The sequence below is a fragment of the Sinocyclocheilus grahami genome, unplaced genomic scaffold, assembly GCF_001515645.1.
Source record: "Sinocyclocheilus grahami isolate Dianchi unplaced genomic scaffold, SAMN03320097.WGS_v1.1 scaffold96.1, whole genome shotgun sequence".
Classification (NCBI taxonomy): domain Eukaryota; kingdom Metazoa; phylum Chordata; class Actinopteri; order Cypriniformes; family Cyprinidae; genus Sinocyclocheilus; species Sinocyclocheilus grahami.
In genome coordinates this window covers 1,796,875-1,810,213 of record NW_015505275.1, presented here as the reverse complement: position 1 = coordinate 1,810,213, position 13,339 = coordinate 1,796,875, and the positions used below count along the sequence as shown (strand labels likewise).

The 13,339-nt window shown below is 36.8% G+C and overlaps 2 protein-coding genes across 2 annotated transcripts in view; one reads left to right on the top strand and one right to left on the bottom strand.

The window, feature by feature from the left end:
• LOC107587792 (chromodomain-helicase-DNA-binding protein 4-like) overlaps window positions 1–1,871 on the bottom strand; it is a 9,105-nt gene extending 7,234 nt beyond the window's left edge. Inside the window, exons 1-3 of the mRNA XM_016275713.1 lie at window positions 1,791–1,871; window positions 1,108–1,171; window positions 210–322 (exon numbers count right to left, since the gene is read on the bottom strand). Of these exons, the coding sequence (XP_016131199.1) occupies window positions 210–322; window positions 1,108–1,156 (162 nt within the window). The 5' untranslated portion in view covers window positions 1,157–1,171; window positions 1,791–1,871. The remainder of the gene's footprint in view (window positions 1–209; window positions 323–1,107; window positions 1,172–1,790) is intronic.
• Window positions 1,872–8,058: 6,187 nt separating this feature from the next.
• On the top strand, window positions 8,059–12,573 carry LOC107587793 (protein Wnt-4-like). The gene is made up of 8 exons (XM_016275714.1): window positions 8,059–8,277; window positions 8,432–8,585; window positions 9,004–9,088; window positions 9,783–9,914; window positions 10,019–10,161; window positions 10,245–10,385; window positions 11,517–11,679; window positions 11,791–12,573. Exons 1-8 carry the CDS (start codon window positions 8,189–8,191, stop codon window positions 11,958–11,960), a joined length of 1,077 nt encoding a protein of 358 aa, XP_016131200.1. The 5' UTR covers window positions 8,059–8,188; the 3' UTR covers window positions 11,961–12,573.
• The last annotated feature ends 766 nt before the right edge of the window (window positions 12,574–13,339 follow it).

Here is a 13,339-nt window from a genome sequence, read left to right as displayed (position 1 = left end):
TTTTGGTAAATGTGAGCCAAAATCATCACAATTAAAAGAACCAAAGACTTAAACTACTTCAGTCTGTGTGCATTGAATTTATTTAATACACAAGTTTCACAATATGAGTTGAATTACTGAAATAAATGAATTTTTCCACGACATTCTAATTTATTGAGATGCACCTGTATATACAGCACATATTCAGACCCTAAAGGTGCTCCACTAACCTCTCTGAGGAGTTTCTGTCGTTTACTGCTCCTGCTTTCACGGCTTTTCTTTGCTTTCTTCTTCTTTTTGGATTTGGGAGTTTCTGCCTCCGATATTGGTTCATCGGCATCATCTGGCCAAAACACAGACACACAGCATGCATCAAACATGAACAATTAAAGCTAAACAAAATCTAAATTTAGATTTTCTGTCATTCCTATCCTTCCTGAACTGATACAGTACTTTTAATTCAACTTTATGACCCTTACGTCTTGAATACAATAACTAAAGGTAATATAGCACATTCATTTAGATTTTTCTTTAAGAGCTTAAAGCCTTCAGAATACATTATTTTTTGTGCATTCCTGCCTCAAGATGTGAGTCTACTGTCCAAATATGTCAGCAGCATTGAAACTAGGGCATAAGGCTCTTGCTTTTGAAATCATTCATTTATTATAAGCTCTCTGCTGATAGGCTGCGCTACCAACGCCATTACGAGGGCGGCCAGAAGAGGAAAGCAAAACAAATGGGTTTGACACACTATGCTAAACGCACGGTATGATCGCTGGGGTAGAAAACCAAGCATTTTTCGCTCTTAAGATACTAAGGAGTCAGTAACAAATAGATGTATCTTTCATTTTAACATCTGCTGCTGACCAGTGATACAGGAAGTGATTTGACTTTTGTATACAGGTGCTTGCCGCTACTGCATCATAATTCATAAACTAAACATTTGGCTTTATATAGCCGTATGGTGCAGTAACACGTGGCTCACCAGCAGTTCTCCTTACAAAAATGACGATTTGTTTAGAAGTACTCTTACATGTCAGCAGGTAATTAGCTTATTTAGGCTCATTTGGGGAGGTTATATAACATGATGTGGTTAATGAGAGTCCTAACAGGACAGCTAAACCTTACCATCTCTCGTGGGTCCAAAATGGTCCCTGTCGTCTTCACTCCCCGACATATTCCCGTCCGGACGCTTGATAAAATAGAAATGACAACAATATTTTGATTTGGTTTTTAGCAGCACCCCATGCTGCCAGAAAGAGATAAACAAGTGACAGGGGAAGCTAATTGTGTTAAGATTAATTAAAATCAATTAACGCTTGTGGCATTTCATAACTACAACATCATACAGCGTGTAGTGTTAAAATGAGTTTGACGTAGTCGTGTCATTTCGGGGTTTTTTTCGTAAACTTTCTCGCTCGATCCGAACGAAAGACGCCTCAACTTAGCTGTCAATCAAGTTAGCAAAGCTAGCAAACATAGTCAAGTGATCGGGCTGCAGGGAAAATGGCAGCCGGCTGGATGAGTTGAGTTAAATCGCTTATCTGCCTTCGTTTCTGGTTAGATTCGTGTCTTTAAAACTTTCCTCCATGAAAAAAATAAACACGCGGAGGTCGCTAAGCCCCCGACAAACACCACACGGCGCTTTATAACGCGGTGTCTCATAGTTGTAAGTTACCAGTAATTATAGATATGTTTGTTTATTTTCTGTTTCATGCTTTTAAAAACTCGCCGAGAAACGCACATTTATTTGTATGCACATATTATTTTTAACGCAGGCGGTTGGAGGTGGGTGGGAGGAATTGACTTACAGGTCAGTCCAAGGTGTAGATAGTCGGCGGTATGATCAGCTTTAGTCTGACGCGAAAGCTGCAGGTTACTACCTATCACCGAAAAACTGGAGTCCCAAAGCCTTAGAAATGGCTTTATAATCCTTTCCAGACTGATACATGTCAACTGTTTTGATTCTCATCTGTTCTTGAATTTCTTTAGATCACGGCATGATTTGTTGCTATTTAAGCATGCTTCACTTTGTCAGACTGGTTCTATTTAAGTTATTTCTTGATTCAACAGGTCTGGCAGTAATCAGGCCTGTGTGTGGCTAGTGAAATTTAACTCCGCTTTCTAAAATAATGTGGTTAATTGCAGTTCTTTCATGATTTAACAGGAGGGGGCAATTAATTTTTCACGTAGGGCCAGGTAGGTTTGGACAGCTTTTTTCCCTTAATAAATGAAATCATCATTTAAAACCTGAATTTTGTATTTACTTGCATTATCTTTGTGTAATATTAAAATTTGTTTGATGATCTGAATCTTTTAAGTGTGACAAATATGCAAAAAATAAACAAAACAGGAAGGGGGCAAAAACCTTTTCACGGCACTGTATGTGTGTGTAGTAACTGATTACATGTAATCTAGATTATGTAATCAGATTCCAAAAATTATATACTTGTAAATTATATTTAAAAAAATGCTCATAATCAGATTAGTTATTTTTTATGAATTATATCATTACATATTATTCACACAATGGCAGAAAATTATTCATAATTTATTGATTCTCCCTACTTCTTTTTTCTCTTTAAAATTTTTCCTCTGTAAAAATCTTACTGTCAAACCATTTAGCTTGGACTATATTCACACATGTTATGTGCATATATTTACAAACCTTGCTTCTGAATTTAAGGAGGAAAAAAAGCATCTCTCAAGCTATTAGACCTTGTATGAAACAAATAATTATGCAAGTTACTGGTGTTGTATAACCGTGAAACACTATGTCTTCATCATATCCAGTGAGCTTCTGGAAGTCTGGACAAAAATATTTCAAACCTTCAGACTTTGGGCGTGTTCTCTTTGGCTTGTTTAATAGTTAGTTTAAAACAGAAAGTTTGATTTAAAAAAGTAATCTAAAAAAGTAGTCAGACTACATTACAAAAAACAGTAATCTAGATTATGTTACAGTTTTCATCATGTAATCTGTAATCAGTAATGGACTACAATTTGTAAGTAATCTACTCAGCTCTTTGTGTATAATTACATGTACAATTATCATATACATATAATTATGTCATTAATTACAAGAATCATGACCTTATGGCCTGGCTAATGAAGGGCTTCTTTAAAGGACCCTAAAGGTTAAGCAGAAGGTCACTGTATTCACTGGGCATGTTTGTTCATTCAGATCTTATATGTGAGAAACTGCAGTCTAATGAATGCTACAAATGAGTCTTTTCCCTTTGTCTTTGATAAGCAGCAGAGGAGAGATATCTCTAGGCTTATTTTTTTATTGTACTGTCCTTTGAATACTATGTCCTATCCACCTTAGACAAAAGTCTTTGTTTTTCACATCATGGTGCATCTCTCCTGTACAGCAGCAGAAAGTGCTTGAGGTGCATGTCCCCCCAACACACACACACACACACACATACTTATGCACACCCTTCTGCTTAAAGTAGATCAGTCACCATGGTGATTGGGGGGGGGGGGCTGCTTAGGGGTAGCTCAGTCACCAATCATGGCAGACTGTTAAGGGAGGGGGGGGAACGGGGGGTTCACCCTGCAGGCCCCAGCCCCCACCACCACACTCACCCCTATCCCATAATATTCTCCTGAAGATCAGAGGAATGTAAAAGAGCTGGAGCCCCGGGTTGCTGTGGGGGGGGGGGGGGCTGCTTAGGTGTAGCTCAGTCACCAATCATGGCAGACTGTTAAGGGAGGTGGGGGAACGGGGGATTCACCCTGCAGGCCCCAGCCCCCACCACCACACTCACTCCTATCCCATAATATTCTCCTGAAGATCAGAGGAATGTTGACACTGCGGACGCAGTTAAAACGAAGCATCTGTCTGCATGTGGTACTATAAATGCTTGTTCCAGGTGATAACCAGTACCAATCCTGCAACAAGCACAAATATTCTAGCATCACCTTCCTCTCAATAAAGGAGCAGTGAGGACATCCAGTGGCGAGATGGATGGATGAGACGGTGAACTGCATCACTCACAAACAAAGAACATGAACATTTCACTTTAGGTCCTGCAGATGAGTTACTGCCATCTTAATTTAAAATCAACAAGACTCAGCAATGCTTTACAGAAAGTCATTCCGGCATTCATTCAATTCTTACAGAACACTTACTGAATGTGTGTAGTTTATGGAATATTGGGTTGGATGAGAGGGATTGCCAGATTGGAGGGCTGTCATTTCTATGCCATAATATTCTCTCAGTGGTCTGCAGTAACCCAGTGCAAGCGTTCCAGAATGAGGTCAACAAGCCATCCAATAATAGTCACTGTGTGCTGTCATGTTGTGTTCTGATGCATGTTCTAACAGCACACACACACACACAGACATATAAGTGAATTTGTATGTACTTTGTGTGTGTGTGTGTGTGTGTGTGTGTGTGTGTGTTTGTTTACATTTATATAACATTTAGTCATTTAGCAGACACTTTTATCCAAAGTGACTTACAAATGAGGACAATAGAAGCAATCAAAACCAACAAAAGAGGAATAAAATGCTAGTGCTATGACAAGTCTCGGTTAGCCAATACACGTAGCAAGTTGTTGTTGTTTTTTTATACATATATATATATATATATATATATACACACACACACAACACACATCCATATATATAATAAAATATGTATAATTTGTGCATATATAATATATATGTATTTGCAAATTTACAAATTTACAAATGATATATTTAATTTTAATTCAAAATTAATACACAAATAAATAATAGTAATAATAAGAATAATATATGAATACATAATATGATATAATGAATTATATGATTATATTTATAATTATATTTACTGATGAAAAATAATTAATTATTAAAATTATTTATATTACATTATTATTAAATTATTAATTATTAAATATACAAACTTATTTAAAAACACAAATATGTAGATTAATTGAAATATTATTTGTTTAAACATTTATAGAAATAAATGAATTTGTAATATATACACACACAGATACAGTATATATATATATATATATGCACACACACACATGCACACACAGATTATGTATACAAATTAATTGTACAATATTAACATTAAAATATATTGATTAATGTTTAATATTATTGAATTATTTAAAAAATACACACACAGGCCTATATATTTATAATAAAATAATAACATTTAATATTCTCAAACAATGCAATTGACAGTCCAGCACAGGTGTCCACCTGAACCCATGTTAAATCACACAAAACAGCCACAATTAGCCACAGTGACACCTCAAATGAGAGTGTAAAACAGATTCCGACAGATGGGACACTTGGTTTAAAAAGAAGAGATTTTATTTACGAGCAAGGGCTGAGCGGATGGAGAGATGAGGAGAAGAGAGGCGCCGGACATGACATGGGGGTGCAGGTCGCCATGGCGTTGCTGGGGGAGACGGTGCAAGACGTCACTGCGAGGGACAGCAGGACACAAAGAGAGAATACGACGAGGAGAGGGGTGAAACAGTGCAAGGGAGGGGAGAGATAGGGGGCACTGCTCAAATGGAGAGAAAGGCAGTGAATCTGTAAGGGGGCACAGTTATTTATTTGCTTGCTGAGGTGCAGGAGAGTTCAGCAGTAAAACAGACCTAGAGGTGTATTTAAGTAAATAAATGGTTCTGTAACATTTTCACAAGATCTACAACTATAGAGATATATCTAAGAAATTTAATTATGTGTAGTTTATGTAATTATGTTAGGTCTGAAATCTTTGAATATTTAGGACAACAATAAAAATGTATTGTTGAAGATAAAAAAGCAGTTTTATAAAAAATATTTGTAAAAAATGCAAAATGGCATTTGTTTTAAAGAAATGTATAAATTATGTTTGTAAGGTTTAAAATAATTTAAAGAGAAAGAGAGAGAGAGATTGTTAAAAAAAAGTAGACAAAAAATATTTAGACACTTTCTGTTAATTGATGTCAAATGTTAGTACAAATGTCCAGTTATCTGTGTATAAGTAATTGCTCAGAATATTTCTGGTTGTTTTTAGATGCCACCTTATTTAATAATTTGTTTTTAAAATGTGGCTTAAAGGGATAGTTCATTTACTCACCCTCAAGTTACCAAAATCCTGTATGAGTTTCCTTCTTCTGTACAAAAGAAGATATTTTGAAGAATGTTGGTATCAGTTGATGGTAACCATTGACTTCCATACGGAAAAAAACTGCTCAAAGGTTACCGTCAATTGTTTGATTAGCATTCTTCAAAATATTTTCTTTTGTGTTCAACAGAAGAAAGAAACCTATACAGGTTTGGAACAAGTGGAAGATGAGTAAATGATGGCAGAATTTTCATTTTTGGGTGAACTTTCCCTTTAAATGCCCAAGTACTTTTTGAGGGCCATAATAGATCTATGAAATCCAAGATCTTGTCCTAATGCTTTCTCTCTCTCTCTCTCTCTCTCTCTCTCTCTCTCTATCTGGTGATTTATTTGCCTCAGTTCTAATATTTGTCAGCACTGTGTTTTCTCCTCCTTGTCTAAATGTCATCCCTTCTTCGAAGACAATATGGAGAGAGAGAAAAAGAGGGAGCAGGGCAGAGGGAGGAAAGAAAAGGGGGAGGGGGGACACTCGTAAAAAGAGCAACAAAAGTTTGGGAAAATTAAACATTAGGTAAGACACGTTCACACAAGCCCGTTTCAGGACATATCTGAGCACCCTTCCCCTGCTGTTCTATCTATCAGGTTATTTATTGTTACGGCACATATTTCTCCGTCAATTTCCGCTGGCTTTCAAGCGCAACTCTTTTGTGAGAGTCTCAGGATTTAAGGGCAACATATTCTGATGCAGCCTTCACTGATACTAGGTAACAGATGCTCAAGTCACATGAATTGACAAAAGGAATTCCCTCTCTCTCTCTCTCTCTCTCACTTACTCACAGATGTATGCATTTAGACAGCGATTTGGCTCTCGATTTTTGGTCAATTGCCCTCTTTTTGACGCACAACACAAATACAAACACACAGTCGAGCGTGTTAGCATTTGTATAATCCCACGAGTCAAAGGCACCATCCTGCGGGACTCATTAAGCAGAGGTCACGTATTACGTCCTGAGTAAATTGGACAATGAGTGCAAGCTCATCCCTCAATGTTAATGTACTATGTCCGAAACCTTCACCCCTCCTCTCCCTGTGGTCTCCAACCCTCCCACCCTTTATCCATCGTTCCTTTATAACCCCAGAACCATCACTTCATCCACACTTATCTTTTTTTTTACCTTTGGATTTGCTCATTTTGGCAGACAAATTGGATTACTGGCAATTTTTTCCCCACATATACAGATCTGAAGGAAATGGAAGTGCTTTCTTAGGATAAGAATAATATATTTTTTTAGTTAGCTGGGACAAGGAATAACTTTGTTAAAGGATCTAAGAAAATTGAATATCATAAAGGGTTTCTGATCATTTATCTATCTAATTAGTACGTTTGTTTCCTTGTCCTGATTATTTTACTCAACTAATAAGATATTGAAAGATTTTTTTCTTTTCTTTTTTTTTTTTATTATAGATGACAATGTCATAAGATGAATATCTCTCTCTGCGTGACAATAAGATTACAGCTTAGAGGCATTTTATCTTCAAAACATAAGTGGAATTAATGGAAATTATTACAATAGATCAAGCTGATGATATATTGGGCTAATTAGCAGATTTGAAACTTAATTTCAGCAGTTCGTCAACAGGAATATTTTGGATCCTTTTGGACCTCAAAGTGGTAAAAACGTATTTTTTGCCTTCTGTAGTGATTGACTTTGTAGAGATATTATTTATTAGATCATAGTTAATATATTAGAAATATCACATTTAAAACCTCTTTAATCTTTACATTGTAAAGGCTGTCAAACTATTTGGTTTGAATGTCTTGCATTGCCCTTGTTTAGATTGTATTTTGCTCATTTAAACAACAAAAATACATAAATATACTCTGATGTCAGTCATAATCTGTAAAAATGTAATTGCTATTATACCAGTAAGTAGTGACTAAGTATGAGCAGTTCAAGTAATTGCCAATTAATTTTATATCATAATACAAAATTATATCACACAGTAATGTAAAAATTAGTAATGTTATTTCCTGTCTATTGATTTTGACAGATATGAGGGGAACAACCCCAACGTAACAGGCAGAGCTGTAAGACTGATAGAAACAAGAGTTGATCACTAATTCAGAGACAGACAGGCAATCTGATGCCAACGGTGTCCTCCGTGACTCTCACGGGACGACTCCTCCTGCTGTTGCTATGGGCACCCCACCTCACCATGGCAAGCAACTGGCTGTAAGTTGGCTTGTGTGAAAGCGTTTGTTTGTTATACCATAACAAACATTGTTTGTTATATCTTCCTGCTGTTTACCTATAAAATGTTCTTTTATTTATGTGTATGTATTGATGTATTTTTCATGTTCTTTACTGTGCTGTGTTGTCTTTGTAGTTCTCTGGCACGTCTGCCACGCTCGCGTCCTCTGTCTGGTGCAGAACCATGTGGCCGTCTGAGGGGGTTGACACCAGGCCAAGTTGGGGTGTGCCGGGCACGGGGGGAGGTCATGGAGTCTGTGCGAAAGGCTGCAGAGATGGTCATTGAGGAGGTGAGAGAGGCTGAAACACAATGACAATTTTGTGAACGTACAGTACTGACATTCATTTATTCAAGGACATGATGGAAAAGAATCATGTCAAAAATGTTCATACAGAAAGCTCCGGTCAGCAAGATGAATTCCTTGTGTATGTAAACACACTTGGCAATAAAGCTCTTTCTGGATCTGATTGTGGCTACAAAAAAAGTACTGTACATTTCTATTGTTATTGTCCCGATAAAAATCTAGTTCACTGAACAACACACCACTTTTGTTCTCTCTATTGCTTGTGACAACTATCCCCGGTCACATTTTAGCCAACAAATACTTTTAGGCTAGAAATGAGCTTTAACCTTTAAGCTTAAACAGTTGCATATCTACATATATAAACTCTGACTTACAGCTATTTGTTTGGTTTTAACTACTGCAGTGTCAACACCAGTTTCGAAACCGCCGCTGGAACTGTTCCACCACCCCTCGCGGGATCAATATTTTTGGACGAGTCATGAACCAAGGTTACAACGAAATCCTTTCACAACATACAGTATCAGAACGTATTGGATTATATCATTATTTTATGCTACAATTTTGAATATAACCTTACCGTCATGGCTCAAGTATAGGCTATAATGAAATAAAAGTGTTTAATTTCAAGCTTTTTAATTAAATTTTTATTTTTTTAATTAAACTTTAATTTTTTTATTTAATTTGTAGTTTTTTTTATTTAATTAAATGAAATTAAATTAAATTTAGATGACAAATTATTTAATTGTAAAAAAAAAAGTAGGGGCCCTCAGAAAACACGGCCAAAAAAAAAAAAAAACATACACTGATATAATTTTTCCCCTTTAATAAGTATTGTTTTTAGTGTTCTTAACGTTTCAATAAATTGTGTTAATACATTAATTTAATGTATCAGCACTCTCTGCTGATAAAAGTTTGACAACAAGCAGAGTTTTAATTTTGCTGATAACAGCAAAAATACTAAAAATATATAGGCCTTTATATGAAGAACATCAAATATTGTGTTGGACACTTTAAGTCATAAAGTTTGTGTACCACAGTTTCAGAGTATTGATATTAAACTACTCATTAATAACAGACTACTTTCCAACATTCTTCAACCTTACATTGATCTCACAAAACACAATCAATACTGTCAACACTAAAAGACAACTTAGTCCTGTTCCATTTGTGTGCTGTCTTCAGGCACCCGTGAGGCGGCTTTTGTCCATGCTCTTTCATCAGCAGCAGTTGCAGTGGCTGTGACTCGGGGCTGTAGCAGGGGAGAACTGGAGAGGTGCGGCTGTGACCGAAAGGTCAGGGGGGTCAGTCCTGAAGGTGCGTAGTGAGACACATCAATAACCAATAATTCACACTGATAAAAAAATAAATAATAATAAAAGAAAACTTATGCCAAACATATGCCTCTCACTCACCCTTAGGTTTCCAGTGGTCAGGCTGCTCTGATAATCTGTCCTATGGCGTTGCATTCTCTCAGACCTTTGTGGATGAGCCAGAGAGAGCTAAAGGCATGTCGTCAGGGCGGCCGCTAATGAACATTCACAATAATGAAGCAGGACGGAAGGCAAGTGAGATGTTTCACTTATTGATATTAAAACTCATCGTCAACTGCATATTGTTTTCATGGTTTTCTCTATCTTTGTTCAGGCGATCCTCCATAACATGCAGGTTGAGTGTAAGTGTCATGGTGTTTCGGGGTCCTGTGAGCTCAGAACTTGCTGGAAGGTCATGCCTCCGTTCCGCTGGGTCGGTGCTGTGCTGAAAGAACGCTTTGATGGGGCCACAGAGGTATGTTACAATGGCTCTGATCCAAAACTACTGAGCTGCCTAGCTGACTACTGCCTACATCTAAGGCGGAACTCTAACTGAGATGAAACCTCATAAGTGACTGATATAGAACCAAGTGTGCCACACACATCCTGAAAAGTGAAGCCAAAACGTTTCGAACGCCCCCTGGTGGCTGGCTGCAATATAGGTCATAAACCCACCCTCTTAATGTAAACAAATGGGACTTGTGCCAAAAAAATAAATAAATTACACTTCAATTACATTTTTCCAAAAATGGTTTCTGACATTTTATGTAGTTCTTATCAAACTGATGTATGAAGTGTTTGTTTTTCTGAGTTTGGTTTTTGTTAGTAATTTGGTGCTAGAAAAACAGGGTGTGGTTCAGTAGCCTTGTATAATAATGTATAATTCCTATACATTTCTCCCAAAGGAATCTTTAAAGTCTTTGTTAACGTGTTATAAGCCATAAACCAAGCCTACGTAAGGTGAGTCAAGCCTAGGTAAATCACAAAACTACAAATTTTGATTTGAAGCAAATAAGTATCTGAAAATGAGACAAAAAGACAAAGGTACAAGACTATGTACTTAATAGCTATGAGAGAAAGAACTACAATCCCATAAAGCACTGCGAATGACAGTCGGTTAAAGGTAGAAACATTAAACTAGTGTTTTAAAATTATAGATATAGAAACTATATATTTTATGTTTATTGCAAAATATGCATAGCCTGAGAGCATAGGGAAAATTACTCGATTACAGTATGTTACATGAGTGGGTGGCGCTAAAGAGTTCTTTTGGCACAATTTTCTTGTGCGATTCAACAATTGGTAGATATTTCTCTGCAGAATCATGGGTAACAATTTTCCACCATGAATTCCACTGTTGAATATGGTTCCTTAACTAAAATTTGAAAAAATGTGGGTTCAATAGTCTTTTTTACCAATGTTACTAAGCACTGAATGTAATCCACCATCTTTGATGGTTTTTGAAGCTTGTCGCAGTGCATTATGGGACTACATTCTCTGTGAAGGATACAGGCATTGTTGCATTAGAATTTCACCATTGTAGTCTCGTTGAAGGCAGCATACATATGTACATCTAAGGGCAAGGGTCATGGTACTTTCTGCTTAGGTACGGCTGACACGTGTGGGCTCTCGGACAGCCCTCCTTCCCCGGGACCCCCAAGTGAAGCCACCAGCCACACGGGACCTGGTCTACCTAGCCCCTTCACCAGATTTCTGCCTCTTGGATCCAGACAACGGCATTCCTGGCACTGCAGGACGACGTTGTAATGGTAAACGTGTAAAAACTAGACACAAAATAATCTTTGATCTTGTATATAATTTCTGATTATTAATTCTCTAATAATTTCCTGGTCTTAACTTAACCTTGTTCCACATCCTAGGTACCTCACGGTTGGCACCAGACGGATGTGAACTGTTATGTTGTGGCCCAGGTTTTCGAGCAGGCCGGGCTGAGGTGGTCCAGCGCTGCTCCTGTAAGTTCTCCTGGTGCTGCTCGGTTCGCTGCCAGCAGTGTAAGAACACAGTGCTCATACACACCTGCCGAGAATGAGACGTACCTGGAAAAACCACACAACCACACCAGAAACACCTCATCTCATGCCAGCCTGCATTAATGCCCACATGATGAACAACAAACCAGCTCCATTTAAAACATTCTGCATCATGTCTCCAATTCGGTGACTTTAAAGTTCTTTCAGATGTGACATTACATTATATAATTGTTTTAATCTTCACTTTTGCTAAAAAAGGAACATGCAGACGCTATTACATTTCTTAAATGCTACAAAACCATTAACTAACATGCTCAGACAACGCTCTTAAAGCTGAGATTAACCTCTGAATAATAGCAGAAGAATAATGTTAGTTTAGTCTGAGGCCTTAGCCTTTAATTCTAGAGTCTCTCTCCCTGTTTACTGTATTTATGAATTTCTTTTCAGTTTTGCTGATTGTGTTTATTTATTTGACTTCATCATGCCAGTGTGGCATTATCTCTGGAGGGAAGGTTCCACCTGCAAACTCTGCGGCTTTAGCTGTGTTTTGTTTCGGCTTGTCCTATTGCATAGAGGCTCATTTATTGCCATTATCTCATTTTTATAATCTATATGGCTTAAAATAAAGTGGTTTTGACATCCTACATGTGGAAAGATGTGTTTAATTAATTATGGATTTGTCTCTTAGGGTCACCAGAACTGTATTTATTCAATCAAAAACAACTTTTGCAGCTAAAACACATTTATATTTTTAAAAGTAATTTATTACTGTGGTGGCAAAGCTGAATTTTCAGCATCATTACTCCAGTGTTCAGTGTCACATAATCCTTCCGAAATCATTCTAATATGCTGATTTGGTACTGGAGAAACATTTATTAGTAAAAACAGTTGTGCTGCTTAATATTTTTGTGGAAACTGTTTTTATCCAAGACTCTTTAATAAATATTAAGCTAAAAAAAACAAAAACAGAAACAGATATCTTTTGTAACATTATAACTGTCACTTCACTGTCACTTTTGATGAATTTACAGATCCTTCCTGAATAAAAGTATTAAGTTTCTTACTGACCCCCAAACTTTTGAATGGCAGTATGCCTGGCACACACTAAATAATCACGTAATCATCTAAAAAAACAGGATAGAAATACAGCTGTGTGTCAGTCGCACCACTTTTATTACAAATATAGCGAGATTCCAAACACCGCAGAACTTGACTAAGAAAAGGCCACATTTCAAACCATCATCGGTTACCCTCCTCATTTTTATATTCACACGACTGTTAAGATCGGTTACTCAAAATATTACATTTCAAATTGTTATTTTATTAATAAATCACAATCAAATGGTACTCTAGCAAAAAAAAAAAAAAAAAAAAAAAAAAATTAAAAAAAAAAAACAAAAGTTTAAAAAAACACACACTATTCTTTCACCAAAAAAAA

Bases quoted from the DNA above. Each gene is read 5' to 3' on its own strand.
- LOC107587793 (XM_016275714.1), top strand. From the start codon at position 8,189: ATGCCAACGGTGTCCTCCGTGACTCTCACGGGACGACTCCTCCTGCTG. The intron at 10,386-11,516 runs GTATGTTACAAT...CTTTCTGCTTAG, and splicing joins GCTTTGATGGGGCCACAGAG to GTACGGCTGACACGTGTGGG. The intron at 11,680-11,790 runs GTAAACGTGTAA...TCCACATCCTAG, and splicing joins TGCAGGACGACGTTGTAATG to GTACCTCACGGTTGGCACCA.